Source organism: Gymnoscopelus microlampas (genome assembly GCF_963454915.1).
Source record: "Gymnoscopelus microlampas genome assembly, chromosome: 7".
Classification (NCBI taxonomy): domain Eukaryota; kingdom Metazoa; phylum Chordata; class Actinopteri; order Myctophiformes; family Myctophidae; genus Gymnoscopelus; species Gymnoscopelus microlampas.
The window spans coordinates 35,704,103-35,724,102 of NC_139944.1; the positions used below are offsets into that span (position 1 = coordinate 35,704,103).

Sequence of the window (20,000 nt, forward strand, 5' to 3'; positions counted from 1 at the left end):
CGTGGCGGGACCCCAAATGATAAGCACCGCTTTGAATGGACCCGGGCGGCAGTCCCGCAGCAGATAGCCTGTCAGAGCCGTCCGTCACCTGAGGGAGAAGAACCATAAACACCAGAGCCAAGTGCGCCCGGTACTGTTACGCGAAAACGAAGCATACCAGAAGAGGAAGAAGGTTCCCGATTCAGTTTAAACCGAGTTTGCCACCGTGGCTCACAGTTTTGATCCTATTTTAATAGCATCCCATCTATATCCCCCCTCTTCCCTGTCGTGAGCGTGGAGAGGCTGGTGGGGACGACCGAGACGTTTCTCTCTGCCCACCTCTCCTCTCCGGTCCGGTGGATGTTCGCTTGGTGGATGTGTGACGATGGATTAAAAGCCGCCCCGCTGCTCTGGACCCCTTCCTCCGTCGTTTCTGGGCCACTGCGAGAGATCGCCGACCCCCAGGATTATTTGTGTCAACTCTCACCGGGCTGTCGCTCCTCTCCTTCCCCGGCACGGCACTCGACATGACCGCGGAATATGTGTTACGGTGCCTCCTGATGCTCTGCCTGGCGCTCTTCTCGGCCAACGCCAGTAACTGGTTGTAAGTCCCACTTTTCACTAAACCCTCTCCTCTCTCCTCCACCGCCTACATCCATAGAGATAGATCCATCCACGTGTTGTTGTCTTCAGTCAGACACGACCTTCCTCAGTCAGTGTTCGACCTCATCCTCTCTCTAAATCCCTCAACATCTCTCTCTCTCTCTCTCCCTCTCTCTCTAAACGGCAACAGGTCGCATGGTTAACCACACCACTTATGCTCATCCCCAGTGTTACTGCTAGACTGCATGACGAAGTTGTATAATGTGTATTTGTAAGTTGTAACAACGTATTTTTTCGATGAATTGAGTACAAAGGACCCCAATGAAAACAAGCCATAGGCTTTCTTGGGTTTAAAATCCTCTTAGCAGACCTTGTATTGAGCTGTACTTTCCTGTGCTTTGTTTTGCAAACTGCTAATAAAGTATTCAATCAATCAATCAATCAATCAATCAATCAATCAATCAATCAATCAATCCGCCTACAAACACCCATTATCCCACACAGACTGCCCTGAACCACTCTGTGCTGAGGTATAGGCTGACAGGTGACAACCGACTACCAATAGACACACTTTATTTCTTCATTTGTTTGTTTGTTTGTTTGTTTGTTTGTTCATTTATTTATTAGTGTGTTTATTTATTGTCATTCTAGTTCAGATAGCTTAATTGCATGTCTCACCAGGTCAAGAATCACATATGCTATTAAAGGAGATGTTGGACAGTTCAGTTGAGTTTTCCCTGAAAGAACAATTAAGTGGAGGAAACCTATTAGCAGTTCAGAGTTGTGTTCAGGGCAACACATCATGCCCAGAATAGAAGGCCAGATACTTGCAAAGCCACCTCTTTTCAGGGGCCGGTCGGATCGGTCGCATGTGCGTGCCTGTTGGGACTGTTGGAGGAGGTATGGGTTTGTACATTCCTATAGTTATTCTGCTGCCATTCACTTCTATAGAACACTTTAGGCTAAGTGGTTCTCAATTTTTTTAATTTCAAGGACCCCCATCACCCAGAGAGTAATGGAACCAAATCTAATGGTTCTAGCACTCTAGCTACAGACCTGTAAGGGTCCATTTGAAACACCCCAAGGAGCCCTGAGATACACTTTGAGAACCACTGATCTAAATTGACAATTGCCCCCCCCCCCCCCCCCCCCCCCACCCATATACCGCCTTTCAGATAAACTGCAAATACAGGTGCAGTGTACGATTATGCAAGCAGGTTGCCTATTAGCCTATAGGCTATGACTTTCCATCTTGCGACATCAGGCTTTGCCCGTGCACTCCAGGTGGCCTATAACGGTTGAAGGACTTGTTGTCATATGATATTCGTCAGAATGTGACAAATTAAAGCTTGCCCAAATAATAATATCAGTGTGAACTCTGTGTCATGCACGGCTAAGAGGTGTTTCTGTAAGGAGAGAGAAGGCGTGGTGACATTATAACGTGTGCGGGCACGTTGCCTATAGCTGCTAGTCTGTTGAATGGGATTATTTGGTTGGGATAAATGTCTACAGGAGTTCTCATTCTCAACACCCAACATGTGGCTCCTCTTAGCCCCCCGCTTCTCCAACGGCAGCAGGTAGCCGACATTTGAGGGAGGGATAGAAATTTAGAAGAGCATGCAATAAAACTTATACCGGTTTGCATGCCGTATACTAAAACATGTTGACATAGCCTATATGGCAAACATAATAGTGGAAGACTTATGATGGCACGCAGTATTTCAAGTTTGGCGAGAACATTCAGAGACCCTGGCGTGCAGGTTTTAGCCTATACTTATTATGTTTTGCTCTGTGTGGCGTATGCGTGTGAGCGTGCACTCTAGCCTTATTATAAACAAACGATCATAATCATTATCACATTTACAGAAGACACACAACTCAGTCAGGTAGGCCTATTGTTGGTCTGTTGCTACTGGTGATGATATGAGGATGCATTGCCAATAATAGTATTAACAGACCAGGGACGTGCACAGATAGACTCTAGGTGGTGCTCGAGCACCTGCCCTTTGCCCTCTTGACCAGAAGTGCCCTTTTGAAAAAAGCAGGGGTCTTCAACAGGGGGTCCGGGACCCCTAGGGGGTCCTCAGAGTTACTACAGGGGGTCCGCCAAATCTTTATGTGATATGATTTTTCTTTTTACCATAACCACTCGAAAACCTAGCATCCCTTTTCTGAGGAGAACTTTCTGCGAGGCGTTGTGGGCTTGTAGATCGGCTATTTTTGGCGAAGAGGTATAGGTGAAGAGTGAAAAAAGAGCAGACCAAGTAAACAAAAAAAAAGTATAATTTACTTGAGCACCTGCCCCTCAAAATGTCTGTGCACGCCACTGACATTCAGAGACCCTGGCGTGCAGGTTTTAGCCAACTTATTATGTTTTGCTCTGTGTGGCGTATGCGTGTGAGCGTGCACTCTAGCCTTATTATAAACAAACGATCATAATCATATCACATTTACAGAAGACACACAACTCAGTCAGGTAGGCCTATTGTTGGTCTGTTGTTACTGGTGATGATATGAGGATGCATTGCCAATAATAGTATTAACAGACTACTAGGCTACTGATATATAATAGCCTAATAATAATTATAATCATAATCAAGGCCTAATCATCATCATCATTATAGTAGGCTAGTTTAAGCACAAGAGGAGAATAAGAAGAGATGTCTTAGATGGTGATGGTTTATGAGGAGTGATGACGATGTTGATAATGATCATTTGGATACAGGCCAATAGGCTGTCTCATAGACCTCATAGACCCATATCTAACACATCTTGGATATGGCCCACAGCTTGAATTCATGCTACATTTGCCCAAAAGGCTTTAATTGGTTATTTTAATATTTTGTAAAATAATGGGATGTCCAATCCAACGACCTATGCTGTCAGCCAGCGGGTAATTTACACCAGTGGTGGCCCATCAATAGAGGGCGCTAGTGTGCCGCACCACCTCTAGATCTTCCTTGAATAAATAATATGACTTTAAGATATATTCTATATATATATTTAAATTATCAAACCAACAAGGTAAATATAATATAGTTAATTACTAGTGAGTAAAATGTGTAATCTGCCATAAAATGTAGATAAAGAACATTCTACGTTGTCTAAACGTTAGGGGTGTAACGATACATTTTAACAGCGATACGATATGCATCACGATACATGGTTGACGATACGATACATGGACGATATTGGTCCATTCATGACGATACGATTCAATGATTTAAAATCGATACAGTAACTATTTAGTAAAAAAAAAGAATCTGTGTGGATAGTGCAGGTTTTTAAGGAAAAAAATGAATTATTATGGCTATAAATAAGTATACACAGTGATTCTCTGGAAAATATATGGACATTGTATTTGAACACAAATGGACACATTTATCGATAAACCAAGTGTAGTGATATGGAATGGAAAAGTAATTAAACCCCTCTTTCTCTTTTTCTTCTTAAAGTTTGCTAGTACAACACACAAGTACTTAGTATCAATAAAAAGGATTATTTGCATTGCAGAGCGATTCGATACGATTATTTGCATTGCAAAACGATTCGATACGATACAAAGTCAAACGATACAATATTTTGCTGTTTGCATATCGATATAGTAGATCGGTGAAAAAAATTCAAAACGATTTGTCGATGCAGTTACTATATCGTTACACCTCTACTAAACGTAATGCTGTGTGTTTTAGCCTACTGTGTCCCTCATGTCAGCACCTTCCTCACACCCGTCCACCGCCCGTCCACCTCCTCTCCTCCTCCTCCTCCTCCTCTCCTCCTCTCCCCGCAGTGCACCGACCAGTTGCTGCATGGTGCACCTGCATGTGATTGTGTATGCGTACAGCTCCATTTCCCGCAACAGGCTGGTGCGTGCGTGCATGGAGTGCTATGGGCATATATGAGCGAGGGAGACTCTGTCAGTAATGGGTATATTACAAAATACAAATACGCAGCTGGTAGAATATTAATCCTCGTGAAGCAATCTCACTTAAAGTTAAAACAGATGTGCGAAAATAATGTGACCGAAAATAGCAGATATACAAGCTTACATCTCACGATGCAACCCCAAACGCCGAGCTATGCACTTGCTTGTATCGGCTACTATTTGTAACTTTCAGCGCGCATGCAACAAGGCTATAAATCATGCTTTATTCAGTAGCCTAATTGTTCATTTGAGCTCCTCTGGTGTAAAGCAAATGGGATTACATCTGGCATCCTTCAAAGAATAAGTCAGACAGAAGACATAGCAGTGCAGAGGACCCGTTTGCAGCTTTGTGGCAGTTGATGTGTTTATTTAGAGTAAAGTGCTGGGGAAAGTAGGCTAGATGTGCCCATTTATTTACATATGATGGCTCATCGCCTTTGAGATGTTGAGAGTTGAGTAACTGTTATTTTGAACCATTCATGCTGTTTTCAAAGAACAAGCAGCCACTGACAAGCTACTTTCCCTTTGTAAATCTCTGGCCTCCAGCAAGACACACCTGCCACAGTTCTGTACATTGTCTGGCCCATAGAACTATATGACCACGTTTTGTCTTTATATGAATTATAACATACAAAATACATATTCTAAATATTACTATTACTGAATTAATGAATAACTCTACACAACATTATAACTTCCATAAACAAACCGGTCAGATTGTTTACTTCTGGTTCAGGCCAGCCAGGGAACTTCATTTCCAACCTGTGTAGCTACAGTATAGCTGTATTGTAAACCTTTTCCAATACACACATCTATAGACCTAAAACCACCATCCACTCCATCACCCCAATGTTCCATCAACTCTGTTAATAGCTTAACACATGTCTGTGTAATTCACTAGTGTGCGGCGTAGCCTATTGCACTTATGTATAGCATTAAAAGCTCACCATAATATATATCTCTTTCTGCATGTGTGTGTCTGTCTGTGTGTGTGTGCGTGCGTGTGCGTGCGTGTGCGTGTGCGTGTGCGTGCTCCGACATAAATACAAACAAACAATTCCATTTGGGGCATTTCATTGACACTCTTATTGCTAGTGACTTCAGAGCAAGACGCCATGGCTAATAGCGCCGAGGTGCTAAAGAGATAGCAGCTGATGGGTAACCAGAGACAGCCGAGACCTTGGCGTGGCACTGCACTCTGGCGCCTCACACACATGTGCACGCTTATGGGCAACACACCTACACACCAACGCACAGAATAAATCCTTGTGGTGTCATGTTATTTCCAGTGGTAACTAAGTGCATTTACTCAGGTACTGTTACTTAAGTACAATTTCAAGGTACTTTTACTTAACTTGAGTGTTTCCATTTATTGATACTCCACTACATCTCAGTGGCAAATATTGCACTTTTTAGATTTTGATTATTATTACAAAACATACATTAACCACTTGAGCCCTATGTTGTATACTTCAGCTATTTGAAAATAGCAGATCTAGAATCAGCTATTTTCAAAAATCCTTGACACATTTTGAAGAAAATTGTGATATGGGCCATTTATAATGAGTACTTTTTCTTTTTCACAAGCAAAATTTTGAATACAGGCCTTTTACTTTATTTCTACAATTGTTGTATTTCTACTTTTACTTAAGTAGTGTGAGTACTTCTTCCACCACTGGTTATTTCCAGTCCCCTAGAGTATATCCACTTAATCCCTGCCATTGACAGAGATCTCGTAATTTCAAATCCAACACTTGACTGCCATTGACGGAGATCTCTGTCAATTAAAAAACAAATCATGTTTTTAGAAATCACGATAGAGGGCGCTCTGCGTAAACCTATGAATGATCCCTTGACTGCGAGAGAAGGCTAGAACAAGAAATGACGTCATCCCAAAAAAAGTCACTCCATCCACTCCTATGTTATGAGATTTGAAAAACACATCTAGCTCGGATGTCTTCTTTTTTGATGAAAACGAGCCATATTCAACTGATTCAACAAAGATTTTACAAATACACTTGTATAGAGCCCTGACGGACTCCGCTCAACAATGTATGGGGTTTAGCGCCAGCCTCAAAGTGTCAGCCACAGGAACAGGTTTATCACAGGGACAGGGTTATCACAGGGACAGGACTATCAATCAGGACAGTTCAGGTGGATGGAGATACAACTGGGATGGATGGAGTCAATGAGAGAGAGACAGAAGAAAGATAGAGAACAAGACAGAAAATCACAGTAAAATATTGTGTGGATGTACGTAACTGATTTAAGGATTCTAAAACTGGGTCCACACCGTATTGTGTAACTTTAAGCGTAAAGCAGGACATTGATGAAAAATGTTCCAGGGCCCACTTGAAAATGTGACTTAGGACTTACCCTGATAAAAAAAAGGTAAATTTGGGTAAATCTTTACACTCTCGGGGTTAATTCAACACTGAGGATTTTACTGTTGTGGACTGAGGACAGATTTTGATGGAGTTTGAACGTACACAGCGTGTTGGACCTACCAAACATGCTGCCACATGCATCACATGTGTGCATGCACACACACACTCCACACAGTTTCTATACTGCTCTGGGGCCACGACTCTAACACCAGGCAGGAGGTTAATTTCACGGCTTTTATTGCCTCTTTTCCCAAATTGTGTGTGTGTGTGTGTGTGTGTGTGTGTGTGTGTGTGTGTGTGTGTGTGTGTGTGTGTGTGTGTGTGTGTGTGTGTGTGCCCACGCGTGTGTCTGGGTATATTTATATGCTGCTGGCTCCACTAGAGCTCATTTCCCCCTAAAAATAACACACTCTGCCAACACCACAACCCTCTTTCTCTCACATGTGCTCACACACGCACGTGCACATACATGCACGTGCGTGTGTGCGCGCGTGCACACACACACACACACACACACACACACACACACACACACACACACACACTCCCAGAGTAGCGAAAACCTCTGACTGCACAATAATTGTGATAATTATTCTCCATCGTCTGTCATCCTCTCTCCAAGCAGGGACACATTCATTGGATTCCTTTCATTTTCACCCCTCCATCACTTCCCCTTTCTCTCTTACAGCCGCTTGTCAATTTCCAAAATCATTCCAGATTCTAACCCTCACATCCTCTCGTCTCTTTATCTTTCACTCTTTCCATCAAGTGCTCCTTTTTTCCCTTTCAGGCCCAAGTCATATACTTTGTGGTACGGCAGCATCGTGCACCCAAAATAGATAGACCTACAAGCTCACAAACACACCAAGTCCACAATGGTGCCGACGCATCCACGGCGTGTTATGAGCTTGTATGTTGACTATTTTCGGCACGCCACACCATCGTGTGATGGAGCATGAATTAGGCATCACTCTGTCCCCTACCACCTCCCTCCCTGCCTCCCCGCTACCTTTTACTTTGTATGTGTGTAATTGAATACATGAGAGTGAGGCTATTTAAAGCATTATGGCTCTCTATTAGATCCACCTAGTCCCTTACACAATGGCCCCCGCCCCAGGGTCACACTGCCAACAATGTCAGCAGAGTTTTTTTTTTTTTTAATGTCATCCATTGTCAGGTATTGGCGTTCTTCATCCTATTACGTTAGTTTGTCCGGAAGGCAAGATTAACCACGTGAAACCTAGCGTCGCTAGGTGAAAATTCGGCAAAAACAAAAGATCTACAAGCTGACAACATGTCCATCAGCAATTTTCAGCAAGAGATTTGGTGTAGAGGGAAAAGAAAGCATAGACCCCTCAACCCTGGGGAACCCCAGTCAACGAAGTATATATGGTTCAAGTGGTTAAAAGATGTGCATTATGGATGCCAGTTCATCTGCTCATAAATGTGTTGGCCTACTGGTTCAGCAAATGGGAATTCTTCCCTCTCTGCATTTCTTTTCACATTTTAACCTCAGGGAATGCAATGTTTGTTTGTTTTTCTCAAATCCTACATCCACTATAAAAACAGCAATACTTTTACAGAAGAATTATTATGACCAAATAAAAGCAAAGTAACGAGTGATACTGAGAAATGCATCTGTGTATTGACTGTATTCATATACCTTGAGTCAGTGCGGAGAACTGAGTTGAAAAGACCAGAAAATTGACTTTTTCCCAAATGTTTGGATGTTAAGTCGTCACTTAAGTACAGCTTTCAGGCTGGTACGATAGCTCACATTATAAGTAACACAACTCTGTGGGTTGTGTTGGTTTGGAGTCTGAGGGCTTCAGCACCCATAAACGGAGTCAGAGGCTTACAGTAGGGTCAACAGGTTCAGTTCGCCAGTGAGTTTGGGTCAGCAGCTGCACATTCATTTCTCTGCACCTTTCCGCTCTTTACATTCTTTTCATCAATTCTTCATTTTATCCCTCTGCTAACCCACTATGATCTTTTACCTTACACGGCGGGTCTCAAAAGTGGGGTCCGAGGACCCCCAGAGGTCCTTGAGGGGGATCCAGGGGGTCCCCAAAGTGAGTTAATATTGCATCAAAATCACTTTAACCCTATACATTATTTGAAAATAGCCGATCTACAAGCTCACAATGCGTTGGGTCCCTGGCACACGATATAGATAGGGGTCCTTGGGATGAAAAAGTTAGAGAACCACTGCAATTAAATGTCAGCCGAGAATTTGGAAGAGTTTGGTATCATCTTATGATACAACTAACGTACTGACAACATCATCAGGTTTAATCCCATGTTTCTCTGAGTGTTGTGGTCGTTCTGTGGTCATATTCAGGGTTTGATTGGGGGGGTGATCCATGCCTCTACTTTTGCTATTAATTTTTATGGCTAGCGGGGATATGTTTTCTCCCTGCTTCTGGTCGGACTGAATTACGTCATGCATTTCCTTCTAAGGAATGTAGACTGTCTGCTATGTTTCATATTTATGTTTGATAATGTCACAATTTAACACTTTAATGAAAATATATATGTTAACCACATTAACCGTGGCCATTATTCTTATTTAAGAAATCGCTATTTGTTGTACACAGAAGTAAATCTAAATGAATTCAAATTTAAAAAATGTAGCCCTCTGTTTTTTGGTTGTTGTTTTTTTACAAAGCAAACCCTGGCCGTACTGGATTCCATGGGGTATTGCAGGTTCATGCCTCAGTCTCTGTTCTCCTGTTCGTCCTCTTTACCCCAAATTGAATTCAGCATCAGCAACAGTGTCAGAATTGCACAAGGTTCTGTCCTGTTGCACAATTTCTAGCATTTGACTCCCCATGATGTGGTCATGGATCCAGATGTGTGAGGTGCCTACACTACACTGTAAAATCTGGAGTGTCACTAAAATTACCCTAATGGGTCCATCGGAGCATTCATACGTTTGAAACTGTCCTCTAAAAATGGGGTTAGGGTATGGCTGCATACGAGTCTAAAATTGGAAACATTCTCTGTCTTTGCAGATTCACAGGAATCTTTGTTACCATTGCTGTGCGAATGCACCTGGAGATTATGATTATGACCAGCTCCATTCCAACCGTGGACAAAGAGAGGAATGGCAAGATAAACTGATATGGTAGACACAGTATGGCATTGCGGAGAGGACAATTTATCCTTTGTTGTGTTGAGAATAAATTAACTCATCATTTCATACATTACATTATGTTGTTTGTAATGTATGAAAGATAAATACATAAGATAAAATTACAAAATATAATTATGGTCATGCTTGTGTGAGTTTAGACAGCTGTGGGAAGCCAGTGAACGACCGGGTCCAGTTTTACTTTGATCACAGATTATCACACGTGGAATATTCCTTATAGTAGTAAATAGACAATTGCCATGTCCATCATCTGTCAAAGAAGCTGTCAAATTAAATCTATATCAAACTACTTTTGATACAATCAAGCCGTGACAAAGTCTTCCTGACATGGAAATAATTGCTTTGTTTATTTTGATAATGAATCATTTATCTTCTGATCTCAATATAAGAACACAACAAGAGTTCGACCGCTCTACAGTGAGCCCTGGGGTAGGCCTGGAACATATTATGACAACAACAAAAAAATAACATTTCTGTTTGGCTTTTATGGGCTTTGAAGTTGCACAGGGCAGATATGACTAATAACCAAAATATACAAAGAAATGACTGACATATTTAATAACTTTATACTTTAAAAAAAAACATTAATAGTGGAAATAGCCAATCTACACGCTCACAACGCGTTGTGAGCTTGTAGATCTGCTGTTTCCATTATTTTTGAAAATGTTTGAAAATATATTACAAATTTTCAACATGGAAACGATTAAGACAATTATGCAAAATAGTTGCGATTATCTCAAATAATTGCAATTACAGGCGATTATGTAATAATTGTGACAGGCCTACCCTGGGGTGCATGTGTGTATGGGGTGCGTGTGTGTATGGCCTGAGGGGAAAATGAGAGTAGAGTGCCCTCTACAGGCCACTCCTAGGCACAACAAATGTGTTCAATGCAGAGTGAGAGGGGGACAGGGTAGAGGTGAGCTCAGGTCACACACACACACCTGGCGTGACCAACAACATGACAAATGCGACAAGTATTGAGCACTTGGTCAGTGGGTCCACTGTAGATGTTGGCTTTAAAGAGGGGATGTGTGTGTGTGTGTGTGTGTGTGTGTGTGTGTGCGTGCGTGCGTGCGTGCGTGCGTGCGTGCGTGCGTGCGTGCGTGCGTGCGTGCGTGCGTGCGCATACGTTCGCGTGTGTGTGTTTGTATATACAGTATGTGTTTATGTATGTGTCTTTATTTCTATGCAGATTAGTATGCGCGTTTATATGTGCGTATGTATGAGTGTGTATTTGTGTGTCCCCTAATTGTGCGTCTGCATGTGCGTGCACATAATGTCACCAGGGCCATGGATGGGTTTTACTCCATCAAGGAAGCCAAGATGTTTCTTAGAATCTTTCTCACTGTACTCTTCTTGGCGTTTCCCATCCACGCTATATTTACCTCTCACTGTGTACCTCTCCTGTGTACTCAGAGCTGGAAAGGTAAACGACAGGATATTTTCATATAAATACACATTAGAGATGATGGAGAAGCAGTAGGGCGCTACAGTGCACACCAGCGTTTATGTGAAGTTGACTTTCTGCTCGGAGGGGTAAAAAAAAAGGGGGTCACTCTTGCGTGAGAAGCTTTATTTTGGGCGACAATGTTTTCACTGTGGATTCTGCTGAGGCACGTTGCCACCGCGTCAATTCTACACTCCTACACTGTTCAAACACCAGCCGTCTATGGCTTGTCTTCACCACGGTGCCCTGTTTCTCTGGAAGGTATACAGAGAGTTGGATGGGAGCAGAACATGTGCACAGGACACCGCCTACCTCAAAACAGCCCCATCCTGGCATAAAAGAAGGGAGGGTGGTGGAAGAAGAACTTTGATTTGTTTTTACTTAAGTAAAAGTATCAGTACCACAATATGAAAATACTCCGTTACAAGTAAAAGTCCAGAATTCAATATCATATCAAAATACAGTATACTTATTGTATCAAAGTAAAAAAAATAACATATTTTCCTTTACAAGTAAAAAACAAACAAAAAACAAGCTGATCTACAAGCTCACAACGCATCTCATAGTGACGCATTGTGAGCTTGTAGATCAGTTATTTTGGAATAGACAGAGTATAAAATAGGGCTTACGTGGTTAATGTATGTTTTGTATTAATCAAATGGTCAAAGTAATTAGTAACTGAAGCTGTCAAATAATCATAGTGGAGTAAAAAGTACAATATTTATTTTATATTAAGTAAGAAGGTATATAAAAAAAAGAGGAAATACTCAAGTAAAGTAAAAGTACATCAAAACTGTACTTTAGTATAGTACTTGAGTAAAGGTATTTAGCTACTTTCCACCACTGGGGGTAGACCCCCTGAGTAAAGGGATTTTTTTTCTCAGGGCCCCTCAAAAGGCAGAGGATGTGCTCAGGGCAGGAGGAATCCACCTGGAGTTGTGGTGCGTTCGTGGGCCGCTGTGTGTTTGTGTTGCATTACACATTGCAGACCTCACAACACCGCTGGCTCCACTGGGCTTAGGCCTCTGAAATGTAAGCACGCAACCATTACAGGCCTGCTGCTGTCCAGAGACAGAGAGAGGAGAGGAGAGGAGAGGAGAGGAGAGGGGTTGATTCTACCATCTCTCCTGTGCTGATGTTTTGCAAACCTTGGTCTGGGAAGCCCAGCGAATTACTCCAGGATGAACAGATAAACGAGAAACACGCACACACTCTGAACTTTTCCCAAGTGCACACACACACAACAAAATCACCTGAAAAACAGCTTATCCGATGTTTATTAAATGTTTCCAGGGTGAATGTCAGGCCAACGGGATGCCGTCCAGCTACTTGTGTGGTGTGTGTGTGTGTGTGTGTGTGTGTGTGTGTGTGTGTGTGTGTGTGTGTGTGTGTGTGTGTGTGTGTGTGTGTGTGTGTGTGTGTGTGTGTGTGTGTGTGTGTGTGTGTGTGTGTGTGTGTGTGTGTGTGTGTGTGTGTGTATCAGTGGTCTGGAAGGGTTGGTGGGGGTAGGTTTCTATCTAGCAGTGGTGTGTTTGCAGTGTTATTGCTGAGGTCTGTTCTCATGGCCTTTCTTTATCAGTCTCTGACACTCTCCCAGCTGGCTGAGTGGACCCAAACACAGCAGCCTGCCCAAGGCTACGGATCACAACAGATGGGGGGGAGGGGGGATCAAACAGTGCCCATGGCTTAGATGTAAACCCATGCTTACTCTGTGATCGCACTGAACTCAACCGAAATCGTCGTACTTACTCCGTACCTCACATTCATACGGGCAGGGGGCACAAAGATTAGGATTTGTTGAGAATAACAGCAGCCATACAGGGTTCCAAATGACAGCGGTTTCCAACTTGGTTTCACACCAGGACCGGTATATCGAGCTGACCGTGAAGTCAGGACCCAACAACCCTACGCATGTCCACCGTTTCTTTCCAGGAAATGGAAAAAAGAACGTGTTCCAATGGAACCAATGAACCGGTAGCTATTATTTACCGTAGTCACAAGCTCTTGTGAATACTTTCATTGGTTAAATATTTATAAACCCACAGTCTGGGTCCCCACCACTCAACCCACATCACAGCCACATTTCAACCTCACATCCTCTCGTCAACCTCAGGGATGACCTCACTCACTCACTCACTCACAATATCTAGGGCTGAATAATATCCAACTCTCCAAATGATAAATATCTTAACTAGGCGATAATTGACTAGACCAGCTCAGTGGCCTTGTGGTTACATTGTCCGCCCTGAGATTGGGAGGTTGGACTTTTATGCCCTGGTCGAGTCATACCAAAGACTATAAAAATGGGACCCATGCCTCCCTGCTTGGCATTCAGCATCAAGGGTTGGATAGGGAGTAAGTCCCTGCGACATACAAGAGTCATGTCCATGGCTGGGGATGAAGCCACCTCACAGTACAGAAACAGACAGAGACAGACTTAACCACTTTCAACCTGGCATCCTTATTTTTGGGGATATGTCATTATAAATATTTTCTTTTTTTCAAAACAATTCAAAAATAGCCAAAATAACCTAAAAATAATCTCACAACGCATCACGATGTATAATGGTCAATATCATGTCAGTGTCATGGCCGCTATCATGTCAGTATCATGGTCAGTATCATGTCAGTATCATGGTCAGTATCATGTCAGTATCATGTCAGTATCATGGTCAGTATCATGTCAGTATCATGTCAGTATCATGGTCAGTATCATGTCAGTATCATGGTCAGTATCATGTCAGTATCATGGTCAGTATCATGTCAGTATCATGTCAGTATCATGTCAGTATCATGGTCAGTATCATGTCAGTATCATGTCAGTATCATGTCAGTATCATGTCAGTATCATGTCAGTATCATGTCAGTATCATGGTCAGTATCATGTCAGTATCATGTCAGTATCATGGTCAGTATCATGTCAGTATCATGTCAGTATCATGTCAGTATCATGTCAGTATCATGTCAGTATCATGGTCAGTATCATGTCAGTATCATGGTCAGTATCATGTCAGTATCATGGTCAGTATCATGTCAGTATCATGGTCAGTATCATGTCAGTATCATGGTCAGTATCATGTCAGTATCATGGCCAGTATCATGTCAGTATCATGTCAGTATCATGGTCAGTATCATGTTAGTCAGTGATGCATTGTGAGCCTGTAGATCAGCATTTTTTGCACAATACTCTCACATGACAAAGTTTAAAATAGTGCACTAATTTATGAAAAAATATAAAAGATTAAATATGGAAATAGAAGCGTTATGCCCAACAGCGACAGTATACCACAACATTCCTCGAAAGTTGTCTTTTGTCTGCAGTCAGAACCTCTCACGACGTCTTTGGGTCCCAGTTTGATAAAGGCCAAAAAGTGGCCTTTAGGGTGGGAGATGTTGATGTGTTACTGTTAAGAGCTTGAAAATTGTCATCACAATATTTATGGGGATATGTTGAATATCAACCAAAAGTTGATATTCAATACATCTCGATATTGGTGTTCTCTAAGGGCGGATTCACACTGCGGCCTTGGAACCAGCCTTGAGGCTGGTAGGAAGGAATACCTGGGAAGGAATTGGTAAAGCGTGTGCACTTTGTGAGACGTTTTATAAGGTTTTCAATAGGGGGCGAGCCTAACTTGTTTGCAATGTTTTTTAAAAAGCTATACCCTTACCTAATACCATTCCAAAAATCTAAAACTTCTCACAAAGTACACTTATAATAGATGCTAGCTTTACCAATTCCTTCCCAGGTATTCCTTCCAACCAGCCTCAAGGCTGGTTCAAGGCCGCAGTGTGAATCCGCCCTAAGACTTCCTTATTTACACAGTTCAACCATTTGCATCCAAATGTTCACGTTATGTCTTCATTGGCTGCATTATCAATAAGTCAAGAAAATATAAAAAGGGGGAAGTAGATTTTGGTGATGCATTTTCCCTTTGATTTTTTTTTATCCTACTATAAAATGGAGAAAACTCTATCAGCCATTATGTCCACATCCATTTTTCTTCTCAGTCGGTTGACCAATCGATTTGAAAGTTTGCACATGAGCATTGACCAGGGATGCTGATTTTTCTGTTTATTTGCATTATTATCTTACAACAGACAAATAACAAAACAAATGTTAACACAAATAACCCTCTAATCTTAGCTAATCCCTTAATTTCTAACTGCCTAATCCCCAGGGTAGCTTTACAGTCATTTGCAGTTTGCAACAAAACCAGCTTCTTAATAAATCACATAACATAACATTTCGCACAAGATATAATTAATCCCAACTTGGATGCATAACCCCCGGTAACTAAACACAAATCCAAAGCCTTTCTTTATTCAATAGAGGTAACAGAGGCCTGTCATTACCCACTTCTCAAACTAAAATCAATATAAAATCTAAATCCATAATCTGAAAGCATTCTAGAAGGGGGGGATTAAAACAAGATATAATTATACTGACAGTATCAGAATTCAAATTAAAGTGTGCCCAACTACAATACTCCAATCACGGAAGAGAAACGGAAGAGAATGTTATAATCTCCTATTACCCATTTTAACCAGGATCATTATTGACATCCCTGCAAGGATGAGTATGTTTGTGTGTGAGCATGTGCATACTGTGTGCTTGTGTCTATGTGTGCATTTGTCTGAATGTGCGCACTCCCATGTGCTCAAGGGCGTGAGAATGTGTGATGTCTATAAGATTGGGCATCTCTTTATGTCACACTGATGTCCATCTTATTGATTTATTACCTCGTCTCTCTATTGCACATATATACTGTAGTTTAGTGCTGTGTTTGTGGGGAAAACAGTCAATTCTCTCCTGGTCCGAAGAGGGACTATACAGGCTTCCTCTGGATCAGTAAAAGCCTCCTTGGTTCCGTTGTGCGTCACTTGAAGCTTAGCTGGGTATAAAAGTCCTAACTTGACTCCAGGTTTGTCCTCATAGCAGATTCCTGACTGGGGTAAAAGTTGTTCTGCAGTTCTGCCTTCCTTTGACCAATTGTTTGTCAGGGTATTGGTTGTTAGTTGGTTGTCGGGATAACATCATGACCAATCGGTAGACGGGGACTTGACTTGGGAGTATTGACTAAAAGCAAATTGCCTTGGGAACACGTGGCCCATAGGACAGGAGCCTATCTCATGTTTCTGTACTGTGAGGCGGCTTGATGTACAAGTACATCCCCTAGCCATGATGTACAAGTACACCCCTTGGACATGACTCTTGTATGTCACTGGGATTTACCCCAAATCCAACCCTTGATACTGAATGCCAAGCAGGGAGGCATGGGTCCATTTTTTTTACCGTCTTTGGTATGACCCGACCGGGGCATTAAAGCCAAACCCCCCAAACTCAGAGCGAACACTCTAACCACAAGGCCACTGAGCTGGTCTAGTCGATTATCGACTAGTTAAGATATTTATCATTTGGAGAGTTGGATATTATTCAGCCCTAGATATTGTGAGTGAGTGAGTGAGTGAGTGAGTGAGTGAGTGAGTGAGTGAGTCAGTGAGTGAGTGACTGAGTGACTGAGTGAGGTCATCCCTGAGGTTGACAAGAGGATGTGAGGTTGAAATGTGGCTGTGATGTGGGTTGAGTGGTGGGGACCCAGGTTATCATAGCGCTGAGTGGTAAATGGTGACACTGTCTGGATGAGAGGAAAGGTGAAGGAGAGCCAGAGTGAGAAAGAGAGAGGGAATGACATACTTAGAGAGATGGAGGAAGGGAGAAAGGAAGAGGCAGCAATTATCAGGGCCATTGAAGAGGAGATGAGAGGGTGTGTGAAGGAGGTGTGTGTGTGTGTGTGTAATACTGTGCGTGCGTGCGTGCGTGCGTGCGCATGCTCGACTGTGTGCACACGCTCGTGTGTGTGGACGTCACACATGTGGAAAGAACTAATGCTAAATGTATTTTGGTATTCATTAGTGAATCGATCAAAGGCTCAGTGAGGCACCAGGTGGAATAACAGGTGTCCCTGTCCAGGTGAATATAGCAGTTTCTAGCAAGTAGTGCGGTAATCAAGCCCCATTTCCTCTGTGGGAGCGCTGTGCAGTTGGCTTATAAGACAGCCTATTTCTGTAAGGTGAGGTTCACACCGCAGATACGAGACTGAAGGAGGTGAGGTGTGTGTGTGTGTGTGTGTGTGTGTGTGTGTGTGTGTGTGTGTGTGTGTGTGTGTGTGTGTGTGTGTGTGTGTGTGTGTGTGTGTGTGTGTGTGTGTGTCAGGGCAACTAGACGGATGTCATTTTCTCCCATCTCTGATTGTGTGCGTATGTGTGCTTATATATCTCCCTGACCTGTCTGCCCTAAAGGTGGTCTGTGTGATAAGCCACTTTTCCTCCTCTCAGCGTGCTCACAAGCAGAGAGTTAGACAATACATTCTCACAACAACGTCATGGGAACCTAGCCTCGCCCCGCTGGCGAGCTCCGCTAGGAACAAAATGGTGTTGTTATGAAAACGCTTGACTCACCAAAATCAAGCTCTCGCAGAGCCAGTACTCGGGGACCCATTCACTGTGTTAGAAAACCTTATCCTTACCGGTAACAAATGTTTATCCATTGTTTTAGCCATCAACTTAGCCTTTACCCTCTGAAGCCTAAAGTCTCTATAGGCCATTCATGGTGAATCAGCTATGCAGTATACAGTATAGAAAAATACCTTCTTGTTTCTGTCATGAATTTGAATATGACTTTCAATTTGCATCCCTTTTTCCCTTCTCTATCTTATTTTCACAGAGAAATAACTGAAAATAATCTGGAGGGGAAACGTTATTAATGGGTTAATCTTTATGTAGGACTGCTTATTAACATTATGCTGCTGTGCTGTGTTTCTGTGTCAGGTACCTGGCCAAGCTGTCCTCCGTGGGAAGCATCAGTGATGAGGAGACATGTGAGAGACTGCGAGGTCTCATTCAGAGACAGGTACACACACTCTCCCTCCTCAGCACGTTAACTTATGCATTCACACTAGTGGCGTCAAAGTTACAGACTACAAGTAAAGTTCAATGGAAGCTAGTGACATGAAGCTATAAACTGACGCCTGACACTTGTTTCACCATTTCCACTCACCTTCTCTCATCACACAATTTGTGCTCCATTGCGTGAATGGAAGACATAATCAGACGTAACCAGTTCTCTACGTTGTTTAAACCTACAGTAACCTTTTCATTTACGCAGTGTGGCATTTACGCAGTGTGGCTTGAGCAACACGTCAACAGTGAATCTGTGACAAAGAATGAGTTTTGTCCTTTTTTAAGATGTGTCTGTCTTGAGACAGAGGGAGGGAGAGGTATATGTCCAGTATCATCACACTGAAGCTGTTTCTCTGTGCTCCCATGCAGGTGCAGATCTGTAAGCGCAGTGTTGAGGTAATGGATGCTGTGCGTCGCGGGGCCCAGCTGGCCATAGATGAATGTCAGTACCAGTTCCGAAACAGGCGGTGGAACTGCTCCACCCTCGAGACGATGCCCGTTTTTGGCAAGGTGGTCACCCAGGGTAAGATAATATATTAAACGTATCACGTGTTGAGCTAATGCTCATATCCAAACTAGAGATCAGGGGTTTGATATGTTGCTCCAAAGAACTATGAAGGCTTCAGGGATTGAGCTTTTGGACTTTTGGCTCTCGAACTATTACAACCATTATAATCATTATAACTCACTGACACTTCAGTGGTGTCCGTTCCAGCCTCGCCTTCAGCCACTATCACTATATTGTCTTTGTAGTTGTGATGCAAACAGTATTTTGGGGATTCAGAAGGTCTTGGTGCACAGCCGTAAATTAGCCACGAGTTCATATTTATGCTTGTTTGTGTTTTGTGACAGGCACCCGTGAGGCCGCCTTCGTGTATGCCATCTCAGCCGCTAGCGTGGCATTTGCAGTCACCAGGGCCTGCAGCAGTGGAGAGCTGGAAAAATGTGGCTGTGACCGTAACGTCCATGGAGTCAGTCCAGAGGGTAACTCATTCAACTCCACCGCGATATAGCTCACTATTCTATTCAATGTTCAAGACTTGAATTTATGTTGCTGATGCTATCAACCACAGATTTTAAAAAGAGAGAATGAATAAACATAATATTTAAACACAATATCAGTGAACCCATCGATTGCATTAGTGGTTTCGATCCTTGTTTGCTTAACCACACACATCCTTCTGAACCAGGATTGATTCCTGGAAGAGCCGTCAACCTTTGCCTCTGTTTTATTGTCCCCCACTGAGTTGTTCTGTCTGTCTCTCAATACAATATCGGTGTAATGCAACATCTCTCTCTCTCTCTCTCTCTCTCTCTCTCTCTCTCTGCTTTTCTGTCCCTGTAGGCTTCCAGTGGTCAGGCTGCAGTGATAACATTGCATATGGAGTAGCTTTCTCCCAGTCCTTTGTGGACGTTAGGGAGAGGAGTAAGGGCCAATCCTCCAGTCGAGCCCTGATGAACCTCCATAACAACGAGGCTGGCCGGAAGGTAACTAAAGGCCCACGCATGCTCCCAAATGAGGTGGTCACCCCATCACCC

At 42.9% G+C, this 20,000-nt stretch overlaps 1 protein-coding gene across 1 annotated transcript in view; it reads left to right on the top strand.

Annotated features, from left to right (window-relative positions):
* Nucleotides 1-20,000, top strand: part of wnt4 (wingless-type MMTV integration site family, member 4) — a 21,305-nt gene that overhangs the window by 59 nt on the left and 1,246 nt on the right. The window contains exons 1-5 of the mRNA XM_084062598.1: nt 1-583; nt 18,330-18,411; nt 18,831-18,984; nt 19,314-19,445; nt 19,807-19,949. The exon at nt 1-583 is cut by the window's left edge and continues 59 nt beyond it. Coding sequence (XP_083918724.1) covers nt 507-583; nt 18,330-18,411; nt 18,831-18,984; nt 19,314-19,445; nt 19,807-19,949 — 588 coding nt within the window. The 5' untranslated portion in view covers nt 1-506. The remainder of the gene's footprint in view (nt 584-18,329; nt 18,412-18,830; nt 18,985-19,313; nt 19,446-19,806; nt 19,950-20,000) is intronic.